We start from the raw sequence: 24,602 nt of genomic DNA on the forward strand, positions 1-24,602 counted from the left end.
CTCTTTTCTTAAATGTCCTTTCATCTCTGGTAATAAAGTGTGAATTAACAGAACTGTTTTAAAGACTTGAAGATGGTGATCCTGAGTGATTCGGCAAGGTAAGACAATAAGTGACAGAATGGAACAGAAAGTAGTTTTTCTATTTGCCATCTTAGTACTTCTTATTCTAGATTATATTACCTCTGCAGCCGCAAGGCAAACCATGTCACATTGCCTTTCCTATTTTAAAAATAGGTTGTATAAAAGTTTCCTTTGTGGTCTGATGGCAAAAGGCATACCTTATTTTTTAAATGCCAACTGTTGGGGCTCTTGGGTGGCTCAGTCGGTTAAGCATCTGCCTTCGGCTCAGGTCATGATCCCAGGGTCCTGGGATCAAGCCCCCATGTCAGGCTTCCTGCTTGGTGGGGAGCCTGCTTCTCCTCTGCCTCTGCCTGCGACTTCCCCTGCTTGTGCGCACACGCTCGCGCGCGCGCTCTCTCTCTCTCTGTCAAATAAATAAATGGAATCTTAAAAAAAAAAAGTCAACTGCTGATCATCAATGACAAAATGTTTTTACATGTTCCTTATGGATTCAAGTGTCCCTCATTTCTTCAAATAATCATCACTTTCTAAGTTAGGTAAGACAATCAGAAATCACTGAATTAAAGAAGTTAAAGAAGAAGAGGCATCAGATATCATCTTGTCTATCATCTCATTGGGGAAACTAAGGCCAAAAGAGACTTGTCAGAGTCACAATGTGAGCTGGTGGGAGTCTCCTGACTTCTAGTCCAGGGTTATTTATAACACATGACACTGCCTCAGTGCATCAGTATTTTGAAGTCACGGCATAATTGAGAGAATATTCTTGAGACCATCAGTCCTGATCAATCTGTCAGCTAGACGAGTCTGTGTGCCATTTTACCTCTTTGTTTTTCTCATCAACTTATTCAGTACACTTTCATTTTGTTGCCTGATGTTTTGGGAGTTGTATAGTCAGAAAAAACAAGTAAAACATTAAGCGGTAAATGTAATTTGAATTTTTTTTAGGGAGAATATGTGCAGTAAGGCTGGCTGGAATTTAGAAAAGTTGCAATTTTCCAGAGACCAAGAAAGAGATATGGAGGAATGGCTCAGGGAATTGATAACCTCCAACTGCCAGGGCCTCTGCTGGGCACTTTTGTGGAGCTCTCTCATTCCTCTTAACAACCCTTCAGGTTAGAAGCTGTTAACATCATTTTATTACTCATGAAGAAATTGAGGGTCCAAGAAGTTCTATAATTTACCCCCATAGTCATACAAGTTGGTCAACTGGTAGAGCTAGGTCCAATGTGGTCCGTCTGGCCATGAAGCCTGTGTACTCTTACTTCTACAGGAGAGTATGTGTAAGGTGAACCAAGGAAGGTAACAACAACTGCAGTGTGACCTAGTAATAGTAATAATGACAGTATAGTGCTTTATGTGTGTGATCTCTAAACATGATTGAGCATATTGAATAGGACTGACGGGGTGTCTCTGTACTCTTCTTCAGTGAAACAGGAGAGGAAGATAGAGATATATACTTGAGATTTCCTTTGGCTTGTTTTCTGAAAAAGTATTGAAAGGCTTAGTTTTGTTTTGCAACATTTATCAGATTATTACTTTTTTTTTTTTTTGATTATTATGTCCTTGATGTAGGTGGATAGGTTGGTGTGTGATAGTGTGAAGTCAAACCTGGTATCTTCAGAAGAACTCTTCCAGCAGATAAGCATGCTTTGGGTTCAATAGTGATCACTGTTCACATTTACATGTGAATGGGAGTTTTTATCTGCACCAAGGTCTTTTTCCTTTTGAAGCTAAATGTCATATACACGCTCATTTCCTTTATGTTAATCTCCACATGAAAAAGCAAATTTGTATTCTGTGGAAAATTGGCAACCAGTTATTTTTACACATAAATACCCCCCAAATAAATATCTGCTGACGAATTTTATATAAGTCTGCAACTCCAGTTTTAAGCTTTAGTCTCCGTTCTCTTATTTGGAAGGCAATGTCCAGTTCTGTAATCCTGTAAAATAGAAAGGTGGTGTCCATTTAGAAATAAACACTGTCTTCTAATGAATTAATCCTCCGTTGCAATTATCAGTTCGATATAAACTTGGGTAAAGATGCAGTCCTTCTCAAAATTGGATTCTCTGTATTTAAAAATGTCATTCTAATTCTCAACTCCCTAGAACTGTTACTACAAAAGAACTATTTATTTTGCCATTCAGCCTAAAAATAAAACCTTTCACCCAGATTACACACTTTAATAGTCTCATTTGTATCTAAATAATTTTAAACTAATTTGAAAGAATCCATTTCTAGGTGCACTGAGATTAGACAAGAGTTGGAACTGGGGCAGTTTGAAGAGGGTAATCTAAAAGCCCACCTCGCTGCTTGGAGACTCCTCAAGAATTTCTAGACCCACAAGGGAGGTGAGGGAAGATGTTTTAAAAGCTGAACAGTGCCGCTCTTTGCCAGCTCCTGCGGACGAAAGCCCATCCGGCTGCGGCGAGGACCGCGAAGAGTTAATGAGGGACGGAGCCCCCCGCGCCGCGGACTCCCGGCGCGCTCCCTCCGCCCTCGTGTCCCCACCCTCTCGTTTTGGCAGGGGATTAAAGTGCTCCCCCCTGTGGCAGCAGTGACCCAGAAATGAGTTTGATTCACATAGCCCTTCCTCCATAACAAGCCAAACGCCCGTCCGAGAGTGCCTCCCTGCGCGAGTGCCGAGTGTGTGCGCGCCGGCGAGAGCAGGGGCCCGCCCGGCTCCCCGCCCGCCCGCCAGCCGCGGCCCGAACTCATGCAGCGCGGAGCGAGCGGCGTGGAGCCCAGCGCCTCCGCCAAACCCTTCCGCAGCAGGTACGCGCGCGGGCCGCGGGGGGCGCGCGGGGTGGGCGCGCCGCGCGTGTGTCCGCGCGTGTCCGCGTGTGGGTCCGTGTGCGCGTCCCGGTACCGCGGCGGCGGCGGCGGCGGCAGTGGCGGCGGCGGCGGCTGCAGGACGAGCCGAGAGGCTCAGCCATATTTGATGGTTTTGTTGCTTTGCTCGGGAGTTCTCGGGAGTAATTTAATGCCGAAGGTCGCTGCCTAGTGGAAATAATATAGTACGTCATTAATATGGCGCCAAAAGATTGGGTTCTCGATATGTAGCGAGGAGGGAGGGCAGGCAGCCGCCGAGCGCAGCGTTACTATCCCACCAGTAACTTGGGCATTGCTGGGGCGGGGGCCAGAGGAGGAGGAGGAGATGATTTTTGGATCCTGAGAATTGATCTGTGTTGGATCAGTAAGTTTTATTATGATTATTTTTCAATTTTGGGGGGGCTGAAGACTTAAAGCTTTTTCTTCTTTCGGATTTGCGAAGAACATGCGGTTTTCAGGTGAATCATCATTTAAACGCGTTTAGGAGCAGAAGCCCAGTTTAGTTGGCTTTAGTTGATACAATTTTTTAAAAAGCCAAAGCGCATTAGGCTGCATGAAAGTGGAAAGCATAGTAGCAACTTGGTAGACAGATGGCAATGGCAGAACGCAGGTCCGCGTACATATATGAATCCAGAGTGTGTGTGACCGTGGTGGCGGGGGGACGACGACTATATTCGTCCAAACATAGGTGTGTGTGTGTCTGTGTGTGTAGGTCCATCTCTGTAGGGTGGCCGCAGCAGCCTTGGCTCTTGTCACCGCGTCACCACATGTCCAAAATATTCTTTGCATCAATTCAAGGGCAGTGAGCGGGGGGTGTAGGGACAGCTTGGCAATTAGATTCTTCCAAATTGGGTTTCCAATAATCAGACCTTTTACTTAAAGCGAGACTCTGTAAAGTGTAAAACCCTTCATCGGTGAAATTAGGAAGGAGTTGCATTGGTAGAGCAAAGTACCGATTAACCATGAACTTAAAACGGATTGCAAATTGCAACCTTTGGCACCATCTGCAAATTGTGGGGGTGGGGTTGCTTGGGCTTCGCTGCCTTAAATGAACGTGCAGTGTGTACCCCGGGACTGCAAGTTGCAAAGCCCTTCAGTGCACGTGTCTGGTGCCTGTGAGTGTGTTTGTGAGTTGGGGGCTGTTGTTTGGTAGCCAGCAGGCTTTCCGGGTTGTTGGCGCTGGCTTGCAAATGCAGGAGAAGGATGGAATGTGGAATGTTGACCAGGGAACCGAATCCTGTCGGAACGGTCCCATTTGCTGGAGAAATTCGATCCCTTCCACCTCCTTCCCGCTCCCCCCGCCCGCCTGCGGGCAGGAGGCGGGGCCGAGGACGCGGCTGCTGCTCAAAGTGGCGGAGCGCGGCGGCGGGAGGCAGGTGCACGGCACCCGCCAGTGGGGGTGCCTCAACTTCCGCGGGCGTTTAAATAGCAGGCTCTCTCCCCTCCCACCGGTAATAGGTGACCTGGCGGCCGAGGGCGGCGGGGGGAAGGGGACGGGGGAGACCAGGGAGCGAGCCTCCGCGGCACGTGGGCAGGTGCTGGGTGGCCCCGGGGCCAACTTTTGTAGCCCGCCTCTGGCGTTGGAGGAGAGGCGGCTCCATGTGGAAATGGGGGCGGGCGGCGGCCAAGGCGCTGCTTTCTCGGCCGCGGCCGGAGCGTCACCTAACGGTCCCAGAGGCGCTGCCGCGGGGCCCGGGTGGGGGGCTTCGGGGGCGGGGACGCCCGGCCCGCCGCGCCCGCGCCGCGGGAGCCCCGCACAAAGCCTGCGGCGCGGGGGCGTCCGCCGCGCCCCCGCCTAGGGAACGGCCCGAAGCCAGTCGCCGTCCCCGCGCCGATTCCGGCGGGCGGCCGCAGGCGTTTGTTTGTTGGTTCCGCGCCGCCTTCCTCGCCGGATGGCTTCCTGTGACAGAGGTGATACACAGTTTCCAGAACTGTCTGGGGGCGGGAGCGGGAGCGGGAGCCGAGCCCGCTCGGGGCTGCTCGCCGTCGCCGCCGCCTCTCCCATCTCACAGCCGTTTCTAGCCGGCGCGCCCGCCCCAGCTCAAAGGTGCCGCCCGGGAGGGACTCGGGGAGGGAAACGGCGCGGCCGTTTCCAGCGGCGCAAGTGGCTTCTGGACGCGAGGGAGCGTTTGATTTGCAACTGGGGCCGAGCGGATTGGTGCAGCTGGCGGCGGCGGGGCGGGAGGAGCGGCGGCGGCGGCGGCGGCGGGGGGTGGCCACTTTCAAATGGAGAGGGCGGCGGCGGGGACGCCGTTGCGGAGGGAGCGGGGCTTGGTTGCGCCACGAGAAGGTGTCATCATTGCACCGGGGCTAATTCCGGCGGAGGTGCCGGGAGTTACTTTCCCCTCCTTCCGCGCTGTTGTTTCTGTCGCCTCGGGAAGAGGAGGAGGAGGAGAGGGAGGAGAGGCAGGCAGGGAGGGAGGGGGCGGCGCCGCGCGAAGCCGCGGCCCTGCGCACACCCTGGCGGGAGGCGGGAGCCGTGCGAAGCGTTCTCTGGTGCGGGGCGGTGGCCCGGCTCCTCGCCACCCCGGGATTTCCCCCTCTCCTGCTTTCTCCCCCACAGCCCACCCCGCACTCCTCCCTCCCTCACAGGTTCCGCGACCCAGGATTCTGCACCCCGCCTCTCGCCCCGCTTCTCCCCCACTCCAACCCCTCCCCCCACCCACCGGCCCCGGGCTTCCCGACCCTGGGCTCCCCCTCCCGGGCGCGCGGGGGCGGCTGCAGCCCGGCGCCCGGTGAATGCAGCGAGCAAACAAAAAAGCGGGCGATTTAAACGTGCCTTCGAAACCCGTTAGGAATGCGTCGTCACCCGGAGACCGTTTAAAAGCTGCTGTGGCTGGCTTTCTAGTAACGAGGAGACCGGCGCCCCACCTCGCCTCGGCGGGGGCGAGGGTCTGTCGTCCGCGGTGTAGTCCGTCCAAGAGGGAATTTAAATATTCTTTTCGTGAAATGATAGCTGCAGTTGAATGACACGACAGCCACATTTTTAGGGAAGTGGGAGAGAATCTGAGGTTTCCATTAATGGGGAATGCTTAGGGGCTTATTTCCCAAAGGTTTTTATTAGGTGAACTATTTTTCCGTTTCAGGAAACCCACTGTGAAAGCCTTGCTCTTTAGTTATTTGTAGCTCAAGGCTATTTCAAAGCTGATGAGCTAGTCCCTGAAAGCTGGTTTAATAGTGGTCCACCAATGGTTAGAGATTACTACAGTAAGTTTCATTTTGATCAGATCATAGCTGACCAAGATTTAATCACTTCTAGGTAGAGAAGGAAGAGTTCAATATAACCATACTTAAACAGATTTAACACATTAGATATAATTGTAGTAGAATGGGCAGCACAAGTTGAGAGAGGATGTTTTGGAGGTGACACTAAATAACAAAGATCTGCAACCCAGAATTTTATTGCTCTTTTATTCCAAATACTTCAGTCTCATTTAATGTCACTTTTAAGTCAGATGACTTCCTGATTTGTATTTTGCTTTTCTTCCTTAAGTTTGTGTATTTTATATTTGTATCTGAATTGGCATTTTCGATGTCTACAACAAATAAAATTTACAGCTAAGTGTTCTGTTTCCCCGTATCTCCCTTCATTTTTATACTATCCGGACATAAAGGGAGTTGCCTGATAGGCTGTAGAATTTGATTCCATCTTAAGCTCGGAGGCTGCTTTTTAGTAAGAAAAGTTGGATGGGCTGCTACAGAAATGTTAACTATGACAAAGCTAGGTATATGTTCATTTAAAAGGAAATAAAAGTCCATCTTATTAGTTCCTCCTTTGTCCCTTGACAGATTTTAGCCTATAATGAGCATTATTCTTATATTAGTTACTAAGGTTGAAAGAATAGCTGTAACCAGAAAACTGTGAAAAATGGTAAGTGTGCTTGAGAGTGAGATGAAAGGAAAAAACTCTTAGGATTTTAAGAAAATGTTATATTTTAAAGGAACTGTTGCTTAGCTCAGAGGCTTGGGGGAAAATGATTAACTAAAACTTGGAGAACTTCGAATAAAAGCAGATCTCCATGTAAATCGCTTATACTAGGCACTTAATAAATACTGAGTTTTGACTTTAAGGAGCCCTTAGTGACTTAAAGTATTATTACAGAGGTGGTGTTACATGTACATTGTTGGAAATTAGAAAATACAGAGAAGCAAATATAACAACGCATTCCTTCTATCCAGAGATCACCACTGTATCACTTTATAAAGTGTCTATGCGTATGTGTATAGGTTTTAATCAAAATGAGATCATACTATATATACAGTTCTATAAAGATTTTTTTTTCCCCTCTCCCCTGTCAGCCAGCTTGGTAAATTTTCATCTCATCTATTACTGGGATATATTCAGATTTCCTCTGTTGGCCCTAAAATATAACAGAGCAGCTTTGTCTAAATTAATACTGTCCAGCTGAAGATCATTTATTGCATCTGGTTATTATTTTTCCCATAAGTAGATTTTAATCCGTAGTTAGTTTATGACGGAACCTCTGACATTGTGGAATCAAGCGTTTGGAATTAATCATGACTGGATTTTGAAAAAGTTGGAAATGAAAATAGCATTTTATTGTAATTCGGGTTTAGATTTGGAAATTATTTGCTTGAAAAATACTTTAAAGAAATCTGCCTGATGTATTTATCAGTAGGCTTGTTGGGAAAAGAATTATCAACTGTTTGTTTCAGTACTGAGGTGGTTGGGACAGCAAACATCAAAATCTCAAACTGATCCTGTCCTGTATCTAGGATTTGTCAGGAGTAAGAGAGGCATATGAATCTCAGTTTGCTTACTTCCTGTTAGTGAAGCTTTTCCCTTCTTTAGTATTGTGCGACACCCATTGTGCCATTACAGTTAACAGTCTGTCAGAATATGCATTGTAAACCCAGTTTTCCCACAAGGTTAGTAAAACAGACATCTTGGCCAGTACATTTTGCTTTTTATTTGGGTTGGCATCAAAAAGTTTGGCTCAGTTGTTCTGTTATACCAGTGTTAAACTTCTTTCCTCCCCTCCCTGTAAGTTAAAACATTGGTATCACATTCAACAATACGTTTTAATTTTTTTTAAATTTTTCAATAAAGAGTGGCTTTGCTTGGAGTTGTTAGTTTCTTAGTATCAGAAGCCTGGTAGGAACCTTAATTGGAAAAGTGTTTTAATTCCTGAGACAAGAAGTTATTTCCTTGCAAGTTTTACTTCTCAGTCTGTTTTCTCTGTTTTCAAGATCTTGTAGCAGCTTATGTGATTCATTATTTAAAATTTGGACAGTTAATATGTTACTTATAGTATACGATATTTCAGAAAGTTTGAGACTTACTTGAGAGTTTTATTGTCATATAAAAGTATTGGTCTGTGATTATGAGTGGTGTATGTTTTGGTGTTTTTGCTTGGTGGACTGTGATGCATTCCTTATGCAAGGGTGGACTTAGAGGGCCTTTACCTTTGAGTGGAAGTGGCATCTTGTCTGCAATTTTAGCTTAGGGTCAAGTGTCCTGAGTCTAGACAAAATCTAGTCTAAGAGGATATTGCTCCTGACTCTAGCCAGGTTATTGTGGCCTTATCTGGCCTAGGTCTTGAATGATTACTAAGGATGTCTTTCCTCACCTGAAAGCAAAATATTGCCAGACATGGAATGGGAAGCTTAGTTGTTGGGGGAATTTCCATTCTGTATTAACTCTAGACCAGTGGTAGATGATGTGCACTTAACAAATGTTCAGGATCAAACTTTTGATTACTCTAAACAAGTCCAGTATTTACTTTTTGCTTTTGGTTCTCCAGGTAGAGTCAAAACATAATTAGGTGATTGAGGACAGTTGAAGTAAGTTCATTTTTAAAACCCTGGGTTCTTTTGGGCTTGTTTGTTGAAGGAATTAAACCACAATATTCTCTTGTTTTAAAAGCACTCACAATTGGCAGTAGTGTATATGTATATGTAGTATTGATTAATGTCTGCACAGGAGATTTTATTAAATCTCCTGACAGCTTCTAAGACGGTTTCTTTCTTTCTTTTTTTTTTAAGACTTTATTTGTCAGAGAGAGAGAGCGCGCGCATTGTGCGTGTACAAGCAGGGGGAGCAGCAGGCAGAGGGAGAAGCAGGCTCCCCGTTGGGCAAGGAGCACGATGCGGGGCTTGATCCCAGGACGCTGGGATCATGACCAGAGCTGAAGGCAGATGCTTAACCAACTGAGCCACCCAGGCATCCCCCTAAGACCGTTTCTTAGCACTGATTTTAAATGACGATTTCAGTGGTAAGAGTCCAAACGGAAGAATAAAATGAGTGTGTTTTTTTCTTTACTCCTTACTCCAGAATAAGGAGCAAGAATTGGCAACGGTAACAAGTTGCTGGAGTTCGAGCTGAGTTGCATGGTTTGCTTTTGTTTAACACAGGTATACTAAACATGATTTAAGATTTTTTCTTGATTACTCATGGTCATCTTTACAAGCATCAGTTATTTCAGTGTTGAAATATAGTGATGCATTTAAGATGTGGAGGCTGAGTACTGGTGGCTTGTAACTTTTTTAAAGTTAAGGACCCTTGAGATCTGAGATCTGTAGAATCTTTCCCCAGAAAAATTGAGTTGCACTGAAATTTGTGTGCCATTTCAGGGATTTGGGGGATACTTTTAAATGTGTTGTTGGATTCCAGTTTAGTGTTTAAATTCTGGTGATTTCTTTTTATGGTCTCTCTGATACTTCTCTATCACCGCTAACCATGTATTGTTAAAATGCCTGTCTAGAACAGTCTTTTTTTTTCTTTTTTCTTATTGGTTATTGGCTTAAAAGTTAAGCTTGTTAGAAGTTTTTATAATTTAGTGTACACTGGCTCCAAGTAGGTGTCTCAGGGGTTTGAGAAAAATTCACACGTTTCCACACATGGCTTTTATTTAATTTGCTTAGAGCATCCCTGTCCCTCTTCTCCCCTTTTGAGTTTAACCTGTTCTAGTTAAAAACTTCTTAAGGAATGTGTGTCTGATCCTTAACTTTGTAAGATTTAAGGCACTTGTTTGCCCAGGACCTGGTCATTAATTCACATTTCACTATACATACATAATGCTGGTTTATAAACATACTACCAGTATGTTGATTTGTAGCAGAGATGAGTACATTCTTTGCAGAGAGCCAGATAGTATATATTTTAAGCTTTGTGGGTCTGATGGTCTCATAAAACTGTTTAACTCTGCTATTGTAAACGTGAAAGCGGTCACCGGACAAAAGGTAAATGAATGAACATAGTGAGATTCACCATTACCTGGTCACCAGATTGTTCCTGCTGGGGCTAAGTTACCTTTCTGGTAGGAACCTGAAATAAGCTGAAATCAGAAGTTGGTTTGATAAATAGGGAGGGAGTTTGCTCGTCTGAGGGCTGTGGTTCTTAATTCTTTGGTTCTTAGATCCCTTTTGAGGATAGAATTTATACCATGAGCCCTTGTGTACCTGGGAAAGCACACTTAGGTAGTCACACCCTCCAGGGGGCCATGCCAAGAAGCCCCGGGTAGGGGACTATGCATTATAGACTGGAGTTCCCCACAGAGGGAAATAACCTCTCTCCAAGCAGAATGTGTGTGTCCTACCAACCAGAAGCTAATGCCTACTGCTCAGACCCCCTGTGATTAGTGTTCAGGAAACTACCAGCACACTCTTCTTGGAGCTCTACCTTTTGTATGCTCCACCAGGCAGAATGGCATTTACAACTGTCTTCATAGCAGCTTGCCAGGAAACCATGTTTCAGTTTCTAAGTTAACAGACTGTTTTTCATTGATTATATTTTAGTTGTCTGCTCCCTGATAATATATAGTACGCCGCCTTAATCTAGATAGCATCTCTCTAAATCACAGTAGGTGTCTAGGAGGGGAGAAGCCCATGGTCTGGGCACCTGGGAGGAGTTGGCTGGCACTGAATGCCTACTCACCTCGGGAACTGGTCTTTTGTTTGGAGACTGGCTTTGTTCTAGATCGGTGGGTCTTTGCTCATGTGCTTAACTTCTCCTGAATTCAACGTATTCCTCTTTAAAATTAGGAAAAGTGGATTAAATTATCTCTAAAATGTTTTCTAGCACTGCAGCCATTATTTTATGGGTTTCCTTTGGGAAGATTTCCTGTAGACCCAGTCCTTGGAGTGAGACTCTTTTAGCCTTAAACTCAGAATACTTTTCCAGACCTCGTTGCTGGGTTTTGAGACCATCTTTATGTGTCCGTGACCGTAATAACAAGACTTGTACAATTGTGATAATGTTTGTTTTCATACGGAACTCAGCTGTAAATGCGGTTTTTGTTAAGTGTGCTGTCTAGGTCTTCTAATATACAACATTGGGAGCCTTTTTTTTTTCTTTTCTTTTTAACAGTACTTTAAAAGATTTTTGGTGACTTAACATTGTTAGTGGTAACTGATAGTTTCTGACAACCGGCTATAATCAAGGAACAAAGTTCCTCCAAACAGCTGCATTTCAGTCTGTGCACAGTGTGATTGTCATTAGCTGGTTGAGTCTGGTTTCTGCAGAAGCTGCTTTGTATATCCTGTATAAGAGCATCTGGTTTAAGCATTTAAAAATCTTTTAAAATTACCCTGTAGACACTTTGCATTTATTGACTTAGTCTTCCGTGGGCAGAATAAGGGTTTGTGGACTCCTTACCTCGGTTCATGCAGAAATATCTCCTGTTAACATTTGGTTTTCCTAAAGTGTTACCCTTCAGTGGACGTTTAGACTTTGACCTGATTGTGTGTGTTTGTATGTTATACAAAGTAGAATTCGGTTCAGAGACAGGCTGGTACACAACTTTGATTTCAGTAAGTATTTTAGGGAAAAAAAAACTTTTAGTTTTCTCTGGTAAATTGTCAAAAAAAAGTGTGAAGAGGGGTAGGACATATGGGGCAAATAGGCTTTATCTCATAAATTCTGACTTGAGTGGTAGCACTGTGTTAAGAAGGATTCTGAAGTCATGTCTGGGCTTGTGGAAAAGAATGACCTAATTTATTAACCATGCCTGCCATGGGTGGAGGAAATGGCCTGTTTGGTAGCCGTCTCTGGAATGTAGCCTTTTTAATTTTTATTTTTTTTCCAAAATAGTACTACTCTTGCAATGGTTAGGAAGTGGAATGTTTATTCTTTAAAGGTAGTTTAAACCCTAGTTTTCCTGTCTAGGTTAGTTTTTCCTGTTCTCATTGCATATATTTTTAGTGACCTGCTACTGGTAATGGCTGTTCTTATGTATTTTGAAAACTTTTGCTTTTGAGTAAATAATGAGTGGGTGATAATAGCGTTTTATGGTATTATCCTGTTACCTTTTCTGCTTTTTTCTTTTCTGTACTATTCCATCAAACATTCTTTAGAAGGCAGGCATAAGCCTCTTGTACCTCATCTTAAGAAGGGGTGCAGTATAGTTCATTGCTGGCTGCTGATTTTGGACTGATGCTTCACATGGGACTCAGAAGTTGTGCTCCCAGGATCTAGTATATATATGGTGAGTGAGGAGCAGGGAAGAAAAGTGTTGGATATGTAGGACAGTATAATGGTTAAGCAATTAAAGTCTTATAAAAGGTGAGACAGAGAAGTAAAAGTTCTCATCTCGTTCTATCTGAATACTTCGGTCACATTTCTGAGAAATAAACAGCATTATTAATATCCTTTATATTCTTCCAGAAAATTTCCATGAATATGCAAGCAATTGGTGTATGTATATATTCTCTTCCTTTGTCCTTTTTATATGTAAATGGACCTATATTTCAGGGTTTTTTCCCCCCTTGCAGTTTGCTTGTGTTTCCGAATATGTCTTTGGCGTCTCCATATCTGAGCACACAGATCTAACAGAAGAGACTTCTGAGTAGATGGAAGTAGGGATAGAAGCTCAAGACTGGAGGCCCAGGTGACCCGACTGCCTTTATTGTTTGGGTGCGAATTCCTTTATTCCCACGTCAAGGGAAGTTAAATAAATTCTAAATACAAATGATTGCAATGTTTTGTCATAGCTGCTCTTAAGTTGCTGAGTCAGTGATTACAGATACCTGTGAGGGGTTTGAGTGTTTTTAGAGCTCATAAGCAGGGACTGGATTATTTATAAATTGGCAAATGGGAGCTGCTTGTGATTCATTTAGAACCATTCAAATTTATGTTTTCATTGACTTTTAAAGGCCGAGTTTACAAATAATTTATGAAGAATTTACAGTGAACTAATGCATTATAGCACTTGGGCTTTATTAGTAATGTTTGTACAAATAAATAATCTGGTCAGTTACGGTCTTTTTTGGGAGAGGTGGTTATTTACTGCTGAAATTTCCACTGAGTATTTTCAAGTGTGACATTTTCACAAAGGCTCTATAGTAGCTTGGGCAGCATTTTTTAAACAGATTTTGATGTATGACATTATAAAGGACATTTTTAAAAGTTCTGATTTTGGGGGGTTTGAAATATTTGGACAAGGTTAAAGCTTTAACACTTAAGATCTAAGCCGTTTGTCAGTTACATCAAATATGTGACTTTTTTTTTTTTTTTTACCAGATATAACCCTTTGCTTAAAGTGAGGAAGCTGGATTTGAGTTATAGTCACAGTAGTATTTTTAGACTCTCAGTGAGCATATGAATTAGATAATGTTGCCAATGTGAAAAATTCTGAGCAATTAATGTTGTCTTTAAAAACAGGTAAGAAATCAGCTGGATTTCTTTCACATTCATTTGAGGAACAGAAAATTACTATGAAGTACAGATCATTATTATATTTGGATACTTTGTTACAGTGGGTATTGTGTATGCCATGGAAGATAAGAAGGTGATATTTTAAGAAAATGTAAGTTTTTTTCTATGGGGGGTATTCAATAACTTAGGAATCAACGTATCTGTTACATGTTTAAAAATAATATCCAAACTGTATGAACTTAGCAAACAGAAAGGAAGTAGCTCATTATAAAATGCTTTTTATTAAAGATGAGTTAGTGTCTGAAAATATTCTCCTTTATATACCTTTTTATATTACACATTTTCTAAATATATTTTTAAATATAGTAAATTTAGGTATTAGATTAACTTTGACAGAAAATGGAAGGACACCAGTAAATTTGAAGATAATGTGACAGGGGGCTCCTCGTGGGCGTAGTTGGTTGAGAGTCTAACTCTTGGTTTCCACTCAGGTCGTGGTCTCAGGGTCTTGAGATCAACCCTGTGGCAGACTCTGTGCTCAGTGGGGAGTCTGCTTGAGATTCTCCTTCCCTCTCCCTCTGTCCCTCTTGCTTGTGCTATTCTCTCTCTCTCAAATAAATAAATCTTTAAAAATAATACAACAGAAGTAGGGGCGCCTGGGTGGCTCAGTCGTTAAGCGTCTGCCTTCGGCTCAGGGCGTGATCCCAGCGTTCTGGGATCGAGCCCCACATCAGGCTCCTCCGCTATAAGCCTGCTTCTTCCTCTCCCACTCCCCCTGCTTGTGTTCCCTCTCTCGCTGGCTGCCTCTATCTCTGTCAAATAAATAAATAAAATCTAAAAAAAAAAATAATATAACAGAAGTAACTCCAGTTAGAGGTCAATTAAATATTAAAGTGAAAGCATCTCAAAATTCTATAAAGCCGAGTGAGCATAAGATACACTTTGTGTATGAGAACTCAGTCATTCATCCAATAGTTTATTTTAATACATAGCATTGCATTAGGTGATAACATAGAGAAGTAGTGGTGTTTAATTGAGTGCCTTCTAGAACTTCTTGAGTGAAATAAGAGTGAAACAATGGATAAAATAGATACTTTGAGGAAGAAACCAGACTTTCTACATATGAGCCATAAGATAATTAAAATCACTAGGGTGTAATCTTTTTATAACTGTAGAGTTTATGGCCTGATAAATGGTCCCTGCTATGCCACAGAGAGTAATTCTAGTAACTGGATAGTTTGTTTTCCTCAGATCTTTCCCAGGAATAGCATTGAATAAACATCCTCAAATTCTTAATCATGTTGCTCTTTTGTAAAACCCGTTCGCTCCTTATCCCTGAGGTCATTTCTCATTCTTTCTTCCTCAGAATCACATACCAGTCATGCCTCCCTGGGACCACACCCAGCTCACTGAACTGGTTCACTCTTTGGTAAATTCCTGGGCCACCTTGGGGATGGATTCCTTCAGCTCATGGCTGCTCTTAACTTTGGGCATGCTGATGTTTTTTCCCCCAATTTCAGTCTTGAGGAAAGCTACATTTTAAGGTTTTGAGGTACCTTGCTATCTCATTTATGTATCCTGTGCCCCACCATAATCTATGAATGGTAATCCTGTAACCTTGATAGCAGTTCTCACAGTGAAGCTCCCTGTCTACTTATTTGCTTACTGTATATTCCCTTGGGCCATTCTATATCTTGTTCACCATATTTCAGGTATCCAACTCAGTACAAATTTAATCGAATTAATATATTAGTTAATCCACTAGTTTTAACCTGTGTGAAGAGAAGATTGAAGGAAAGGGATTTGCATGTAATGTCCACAAGGATGGTCATATAAATAGTGCCTGCGCTTCCCGAGGAGGCGGTACCCTGAGCAGTCACCACACGTGCCTGGTTGTCTTGGCACGCCCCTCCCTGCAGCGGAGGTGCCAAAGGATTGTCACTTGACGTCTCCATCTGGGGTCTCTTTGGCCAATGACCCCTCTTACATGGACTTTCCGGGCAATGTTCTTATTATAATCAGGCTTCCTGGGTAGTCTTCCTCTCTTTGGACAAAGTCCAAATGCCTAATAATTAGTATTTTTATCTGCCTACCTGTTCTGCTTCTCGTGGCAAATGGACACTCCAGGCTCCTGTAAATCGCATCACTTTAAGTCAGTTTTGATGAAACCAGGCAGAATGTCTGGGTGAGGACAACCCAGAGCACTCTGGGTGTGTCTTATTAGAGCTTGTCCTAGAGGCTATTTTGCTCAGGACCCTCTCCATGATGTCTTATTTTCATATTTAATTAAAGAGGATCTCTGTTCTGAAGAACTCTCTAAATTTCTAGAGACACACATCTGTGGAACATTTAAGTGATGATACAAAGCAAGAATTGATTATTAAAGAAAATAAAAGGGTGAAAACGTTCTAAATGGAGAGAGATGGAATGAGTAGTACAGAATGTAAGTGCTTTTAATTGGAATGGGGGACCGTGCTTAGTGGCTTTGTGTGAAGCCCTGAGAAGAGGTGGGATTGGGGATAGGGAGAAAAGGGCAAAGAAGCCACCATTAGCAGAGGCTGAGAACGGAAAGAGGCCTGGCCCAGCAGAGGCAAGCCTCGCTGAGGGGGCGAGGTGTCAGAAGACGTCTGAGTTTCTGGCTGCACCCATTTTGTAAGTGTACAACAGAGGGAGAGATTTGTATAGGGAATGACTTGATGTGGTCTCCTATTAGAGAGGATTAATTTCTTGTAATCAGAAGGGGTAAGAAATTATAGGCACAGAGAATGGAAGGGAGGTGCTTAAAGCTATCCAGATACAGGTGTTTGAAGACAAATCTGTGAGGCAATGTTAGGGGAACTTGAAAGAGTCCTACATTATGAATCAGTAAGGGTTGGCAATTGGGTCAAAGGTAAAAAGGGACGTATATTAGTAAAAAAATGAGCAAATAGATTCTGGGTGTGAAGATGCTGTACAGAATATGGTAGGTTACATGTATGTTGTCAGATATTACAGTGCTTCGCCTAAAATGTCATGCTTCCACTTCAGCTACCTCCCCTTTATTTTTTAGGACTCTGCTCAGGGAATTTTTCCCTGACCCCATCACCCTCTGTTCCTACAGAGCCTTGTGCCTACCACTGTCAAGCACTAACCATTTCTGAATTTCTGTTTACTTGCCTCGCTCCTCAACCAGACCAGGAGTTCCACGAGGTCAGGAATAGTTTTTCTCCAGTGCCCTCTAGTAGATTCGGTATTCACGTGTTCGTGGGATGCATTATACGCTATTACATCTTCTTGTGCTTTCTCTGGAGTGTTGTGAGTTTTAATTAATTGTTACTTACTCCACTGTTGTCTAGATAATAAGCAGCCATGCCCGTAAAAGAGTCAGCGAAGATAATGATGAAGAGGGCCCTCTGTTTTCTTTCCCACACTGGCTTTTATTGGACAGATGCTTGAAGCATACAACCACTGTATTGTGTATCTTAAAGATACTAACATGTACTTTGATTTCTTGATATAGCAAGTAACCCCAGGTGAGACAAATCAGCCTGATGTCAAGGTTTAAGTATATTAGAGCAACAGAGGAGGAACTCCCGCTGTGCCCTAACCCCCATTATCACCCCGCATTATTAGATTCCCTGGAGAAGTACAATATAGCATTCTCAACCTTCATTTCTCAACATCTTTCAGGGTGGATGAAAATGGAATTCGTTAGGAGGAAAGTACTATTTTTATTCTTTTTTTACCTGCATAATTTTCCTTGAGAGAGTGTTTATGTGCGTTTAGGAGCGTCATTCTATTTTGGCCAATGCTTGCATTTTTCATTTAGTGACTGTTGAACTGGGTGTTTTCTCTGGCAGTTGTGTTTGAAGGCTAGGAGGAAGATTTTTGAGTGAAAAAGATGCTAAGTTCTTCAGGCTAAATTTAAGTTGTCCTAAGCAATGGAGAAGCGATCAGCACTGGTTTTCTTGTTTCTAGCTTGGGGAGTGTTTCCTGGGCTTCCTTAGCCTCTTTCTCCTCCTCAGTTCTCACACCCGTTCCTGAGGTGGGAGCTCCATCCCTCTTGTGTCACATCACACCCTTACTTTTAAGGAATTTCTCTTAGGTAGTCCTCCCTTCTTTCCTTCCTTCCTTCCTTCCTTCCTTCCTTCCTTCCTTCCTTCCTTCCTTCCTTCCCTCCCTCCCTCCTTTTTTAAAGCTCTTTGGTGTAATAGGCGTTGGGGAGCTGAAGCTGTTGTTAGGAATGAGTGGTCTTTTGCTTTTCCCTCTCGTCCTTGTGCCTCCTGTGGGAAGGGAAGCAGGGCTGCCCTCCCTGGAAGGTTGGAGGAGTGTTTAGCTATCAGTAGTTGGTGTTTTTGGTATGTGGTGACCAGGCAGGGCAGACGGTCCTTCCAAGTAGGGAGTTGGCCACAGGTGTTTGTTGGCGTGGAAGCTTCTGACTGGAATGGGCCTGCCCCAGTCCAAGTTATAGATTGCTGGGTGTTAGTTATGGGTGAATGGGGCTCTGCAGAAAAGGGGTGGGTGGGTTCTAGGACTGTGACCCTGCCCCACAGTATGAAACCCTAGCCCACAAGATAGCCCATGACCCAGATCACAACTCATGTCTGGGCTGCAACTTGGTCAATCCTTTTATTAATGGTTTTGAAGAATCTCAGTTGGTGAACAGAAACCCACAAACCTTAACTGGTGTCTCAGAAAGAAAATATAAAGTTTTGGAATTGTAGATTAGGGCCTGAACATTTGAGTCAATCATACAGGTCTCTTTTGTAGGTGGGAACAGACTGCACTGTATGATGGGTTTTCTGCTTTTTTTGGTCTGCTCTTCAATAGGTCCATTTAGAGTGGAGCTTTGGGTTTCTGATTTCTGTCTTGTTGTAACACGGTGGTTCTCCACATTTTGATCCACACCATTCCTGTGCTCCAGGCTGTGAGAAACACACCACATTCTAATGCTCTGATTCCCATTTGAGGGGGAGTTTGGGATGTACTTTTCTTGAGGGGCTGAATGGGTACTTCTGACTTGAAAAGCCTTCCTCTCTCATCGGGAATCATTGCCCTGCAGTAAGATCAAGTTCCTAAAAATGTCAGGGTGATCAGTAATTTCAGTTTGGAAAAGCTTTTTGGATTTCTTTAGAGAGCTGCCTGTGTGAATATGACCAGGGAATCCATCTTTATTAGTTCATTAAGTGGCATTTAATCTCTGTCCAGTGTCCTCTTTCCTAAGTAGAGTCTTTCTCTTACCTGGTGATTCTGGAGGCCTATTATCACCTGGATGGAGTCAGAAAGGTGTGCCAGGTGTCTGGCTAGGGGGTAGGTTGAACCAGGTTATAAGGAGTTGGGTGAAGCTCAGTGAAATTGGATTTGGAATTCAAAGCTCTCACATACAGTGTGACCTTGGGCAAGGTGCTGCTTAAACTTTTTTTGGCTTCAGTTTCCTCAAGAGTAAAGGTGAGGGGGCTGGATCAGATACTATGTCTTGTCCCTTCCTGTTGGAGCTGTGAATGCCAAGGGGTTGGAGATGGCTGGAGGAGATACTTGCTTTCCTAATACCCCATTTATTTTGTTCCTAGAACTAGAACTCTAGGTTATTTGGCTTTTAGGATTATTTTAGCAATATTTGCCTGAGAAGCATAATCATGCCCAGTGCAGTGTCAGTATTCACACATCCAGGCGCAGCCTCATCCCCATCCCCCATACACACCCGCGTAAACTATGAATCTGTCTGTGGTGAGGAAGCGCTGTGCTCATTGCCGTGGGTTTTTTCTGCAGTGCTTGCCGCCAGTCCGCTAAAAAGACTCCTGGAATTGTTGTAGTGATAATGTCACTGGAACAAGAGAGAAACCTGGCACCTTTGGGAGACCCATTGATACGAAACTTCCCCACCCCCCCCTCCTTTTTGAAATCTGTTCTGTTAATGATTGCACCTAATTATGTATCTTTGGTCTTTTTACTGTTGACAATTCAAATGCTCCTTAAAGCCGATTGTTTGCTTTTGTATGCTGTAAATCCTGGGCTGCCATCTGAAGCACAACTTGATGATTGTGTATTATCATCTTGGGTTAAGTGCTGTCTCATTGCTTTGCAGGCTGCCTGCTGTTTCCCGGGGAGATCATGAAACGAGGTCGCCTTCCCAGCAGCAGTGAGGATTCTGACGACAATGGCAGTAAGTCCTGCTTTGTTGTTCTTGGAGCCTACCCGGGTTTGGGTCAGTGTAAAAACATGATTTTTTAATGTGATGTTTTAAATAGCTGAGGCCCTTCGCATATCAGGCAGGTCAGAAGGCCAAGGCCTGGAGAATCACATCTGAGAGTGGTACTACAGGTCTGTAACCAAGTCTTTCTGGTAAGGTTGACTGCAGGTGGGCATTCCTCAGGCTTCCGGTTTGTTATCCAAGGACGAATAATCCAGTTCCAAGAGTCACTGGTGTGTCTGTTTTTCCTAAACATCATTTATGGCCCTTAGACTTGCTATTTATGAAGAGGGAACTTAATCGAAGCCAGTTAATTATCAACTAGTCCAACCTGATACAGAGGGAGATTGAAGACTGCCTAGTGTGATGTGAGAATATTAAGTATAGGTTTTTAGTAAGTTGAGAGGCCATGCTCTTCACTTGATTTTTAACGTCACTGTATTTAATATGACTACTTCCTTCATCCTTGCTCTCTGGCATCCTCATATTTTCACAGTGCAGTTGAGAACCAGAAGTTAGTTGGCTTCCAGGCAGTCAAAATAAATGTCATACAGCTTCTGTGTATTGAGAAGTTAACATACTACTCGAAGAGCTCCTCTCAGATAACAAGGAAATTTTGTACCTAGCACCGTGCCTGAGCTCCAGCCTGTTAGCTTATGTTTTAGGTTACAGATTAAACTTGAGAAACCTGCTTGCTCTGCTGCATGATAGGAAGGGTATTAGGTCTGCTTTCAAGGAACTCTGTCTTAGACATAATATGAAATCCAGCTCTGACAGAAAGTCATTAGGGGGTAATAGAGATGTCTTTTCGAAGCTTGGTGGAAACGCGTTTTGTAGGCACAAATTCAGGGGACAGGAGGGCCAGGGAAACGCAGGATTGAAATTTGGGCAGGTCCTGGAGGATGAAATAGTTTTTAGGCAAACAGGATTGTTTTTAGTTTTCTAGTCTTGAAGTCTTCAGCAGAGTAAAAGCTGTAAATTAGACAGCAGGGCTTGCTGCTAAAGGTGGCCACACCGACAGCCATGAGAAACACAGGGAGGAGGACCAGAAACATGAAAACCAGAAGAACTCAAACATGGCATTCTGTTGGGGAGCTTTGGGGACAGGCATGGGGCAGTGGGATGTGGATTGGGTGGCTATAGGAAGAGTGTTGGGTGTTCGGGGTACATGGAATGGTAGGCTGTGACAAGATTGCAAAGGGGTGGGCTTGAGGAGCTAAGGGATTGGGACTTGGGGGACAGACAGTGGGAGCTGCTGATGTTTGGCACAGGGAAACAGTTAACTGGATGAGGGAAGGAGAGACACGGAGGACTGGGGGCTCCAGAGAGCAGGGCTTTCCTTTTATTTCCGGGAAAGGTGTTGAGGGTCTGTGCCCAGGCACAGGCAGTTAAAACCACTTGGGAGAGCCGTTGAGGGAGCCTTCTGAACTTCTTAGTGCTTGTCTGTATGCAGCCCTCACTACCTGTTTTTTTCCTCTGATATTTACTTAGGCTTTTTTACTCCTTGAGGCAAAAACATGCTGAGATATTTCTTTTCTGCCCCCTGTGGTGCCTATCAGAGTGTCCTCAGGAGCCCTAAGTACTCAATAAATGCTTGCTGTTTGCTCGAGTACACAATTTTGTCCTGCGGCAATTTTAAAAAAGTCTTGCTTTTTTAGGTTCAGAATTAATCAGAAGAAGGTTTCATGAATTACTTTCACATACTAATAATGCTTAATACAAGGCTTAGAGTCCTGTTTTAATATATTTTTTGGCATTGGGCAACAGGTTTGTGCTCACTCTGTGTGCTCTTGTTGCTGCTTCATTTCTTCCCTGAGAGAGCTGGTTTAGAAAAGGTTTGCATGGATGCACCTGGCTGGCGCGGTCCGTGGAGCGTGTGAGTTCGAGCCCCACACTGGGTATAGAGATGACTTAAAATCTTTAAAGAAAAGAAAAGAAAAGAAAAGAAAAGAAAGAAAAGGTTCTCCTGGAACGTTCTCTCACACTTAGAGCCTTCCCCTTTCTGGTCTAGAGTTGCCCAATAGGATGGAAATGTTCTAATCTGCTGTAATTGAGGAGCTCTGGTGGGTTTTAAGATTTTGTTTAATTTTAATTAATTAAAATGCACATTAAAAGAAGTTGCAGTGGCTAGTGATGACCATGTTGAACAGTGCAGTTCTGGACCGCGGCCCAGTCTTCTTCTCCTCGGCCGCCCACAGGCTCCACCCCCGAAGCCCTTGTGTTGGTCTTTTTGGGCTGCCATAACGAATACCACGACTGGGTGGCTTAGACAACAGGTAATTATTTTCTCACAGTTCTGGAAGTCTGAGATCAAGGTGTCAGCAAGTGTGGTGTCTTCTGAGGCCTCTCGCCTTGGCTGGCCTTCTTCCTGTGGCCTCACATGGTCTTCTGAGCATGCACATTCTTGGCGTCTGTGTCTAAGTTTTCCTCTTAAGGACATCAGTGAGATAGGATCAGGGTCAACCCTAATAACCTCATTTTTTTTTTTAAGATTTTATTTATTTAGTTGACAGAGAAAGACAGCCAGCGAGAGAGGGAACACAAGCAGGGGGAGTGGGAGAGGAAGAAGCAGGCTCATAGCGGAGGAGCCTGATGTGGGGCTCGATCCCAGAAGGCTGGGATCACGCCCTGAGCCGAAGGCAGACGCTTAACGACTGCGCCACCCAGGCGCCCCCCTAATAACCTCATTTTAACTTAATCACCCCTTTGAAGGCTTTTATCCAAATGTCACATTTTGAGATACTGGGGGTTAGCCTTCAACATAAGAATTTCCGGGGGACACAGTTGAGCACACAACAGCCCTAGAAGACCAGATGTTTCATCTAAATAGGGATTTCCACCTAGAACTCTTATTAGAAAAGAAGGAGGAAGAGCGTGCCCAGAGTTCACCAAAATGTGTCCATCAAAAGTCACCTTAATGGTGTGACAGCCATTTTCTTCTTCCTCTTAATACATTCCTATTTGTGCTGGCCTCCCTGAGGAAGGTGGAGGCAGAGCATGATGGAGCATTCTAGAGTACTGGAGGGTTAAACTAGGTAGACCACAATGCTGGGTTCTGTCCTTCTCCAGGCTAGGTATGGAAATCACGATAGCTCTGGTAGAAGGTAGGCGGGCCATCCTTTTGTCATATAGTTGGTTCAGTGTGAAGCATATGTTGATGCTTTAGGACTGTACTGTCTGTCCAGGCTTAATGATTTGGTAATTACGGTAGACGATGATCACAGTAAACAAACAGCTCTCATTAAGAACCCTTGGAATGCCAAACCTCCTGAAAGTATGTACATATCCACGCCATGCAGTACCCTTTCCAACCCTCTCCGAGGGCACTTGCTTCATAGCATAGGCCTCTGGCACCGGCCAGCTTATTTGTATTGGAGCCCATCTTTTTGTGTAAGCCCGTGGTGGCCTGAATGGGGTGCTTTCTACCCTTGCAGTTGGGGCTGCAGAACTGGGCCCACCCTCAGGTGGGTGTGGGCACTTGGAAAGCACTGATTGCAAGAAGGGCTGGGTCTGTGCAGTGGCCACTCCCCAGCCTCTCCAGCCTGCAGCCCTGACAGAATTTTGGCAGCAGTTCCCAGCCCAATGCAGAACTTGTCCAAGTGGAGGAGAGGCAGCTGCAGACGTCAGCGTGGGGCCACACCACCGGCCGCAGCCACGGCTGGGCCCTGCTGGCCTCTGGGCTGGAGTCCTTTGCTTTGTTTTCTGGCCCGATCCAGGGGAATACCAGTGTGGTATTTACAGTTGGGGATGGATGGGCAATTTCTGTGCCAGTGCAAGCCCTCATCCAGCTGCAGTCGGAGTTGTTGAAGCCTTTCTCCAGGTGCCCTGTAGAGGGCTGGCCCTGCAGTTGGATGAAATAGCTTGGGGTGTTTGCAGGCTGTGTCTGTAATTGCTGGACTCCTGGGACTGGGTGGCCCTCACCAGTCTCTGAAGTTACATGTTGTGCCAGGGCGTGGCCCAGGGAAACAAGCCCTTCATTTCCTGCTCCCAGCCCAGGATCCTCTGTCCTTAGGAGTTTTGGCAAATGTGGGAATGGGCTCCACCGGCTATTATCAGTATTTCCAAAACCTGAAGGAGATTGCATTTTTATCTTCAATAAAGCTGCAGAGCCTAATTAAAGCATTGAGTGTCCTTTCTTTTGGCAGGAATTATGGATTGTTATCTCAGGCCAATTAACAGCTCTGATCACCGTCCTTCTATTTTTTTCCTGTAAAAGTAAGACAAGAATTAAATAACACTTAATGAGTACTGTCCATTTGGCACATTTTTTTTTTCTCTTTTCAGAATATGGAATCTTTGGCTAGGTTAATAAGGGAGCCAAATGTAAATGATGTCTTTGGGTTTTTTTTGGTTGTTGTTTTTAAATGTACCTCTCAAAGACCCAGAGGGAAATTAATTAATTGATTGATTGATTGATTTTTAACAAATAATGGGAGAAGTGTGCTGGTATTTTTAAAGTTTTTCCTGAAGTTGTGAAGCAGGGCTTCCTTTTCCTGTTGAATTCCTAAATGTCAGGGCTGTGTTGAGTTCCCTGTGGGAAGGCCTGGAGTGTTGCTGGGGGTCTGGAACCAGGTACCTTGGGGACCCTCCTTGGTCGCCTAGTTTCCACACCTGTACTGGCCCTGAAACATTCCGTCTTCTCCACTTACCAGCTGAGCTCTGCTCCATCACCTGTGATGATGAATGTGCAGAAAAGAGTGCTGAGCAAAATTCAAAACTACTAATTTTGCATTGGTAATTAGGGTTGATGAGTAGTAAACATAAAGTTATAGGAGGACTTTTGTTTTTCTGGGTGCTCTCCAGCTTACAGATAAACAATGAAGAGAGCAGAATTTTAGTGGCTGAAACATACTTTTTGCCTTGTACCTCTTTATGTCTCGTTGCATTTAGAGTTCCCTTACATGT

At 44.2% G+C, this 24,602-nt stretch overlaps 1 protein-coding gene across 11 annotated transcripts in view; it reads left to right on the forward strand.

Moving 5' to 3' along the window:
• JADE1 (jade family PHD finger 1) overlaps window positions 1–24,602 on the forward strand; it is a 187,821-nt gene that overhangs the window by 125,822 nt on the left and 37,397 nt on the right. For 2 of the 11 annotated variants that reach the window (XM_087866441.1, XM_045798991.2), the window contains exons 1-2: window positions 3,105–3,277; window positions 19,593–19,670. In XM_087866441.1, the coding sequence (XP_087722567.1) occupies window positions 19,665–19,670 (6 nt within the window). In that variant the 5' untranslated portion in view covers window positions 3,105–3,277; window positions 19,593–19,664. The other 9 variants (XM_087866439.1, XM_087866443.1, XM_045798990.2 and 6 more) reach the window with 8 other exon arrangements.

The sequence above is a fragment of the Ursus americanus genome, chromosome 13, assembly GCF_024610735.1.
Source record: "Ursus americanus isolate L20-20 chromosome 13, mUrsAme1.1.p, whole genome shotgun sequence".
NCBI classification, from domain to species: domain Eukaryota; kingdom Metazoa; phylum Chordata; class Mammalia; order Carnivora; family Ursidae; genus Ursus; species Ursus americanus.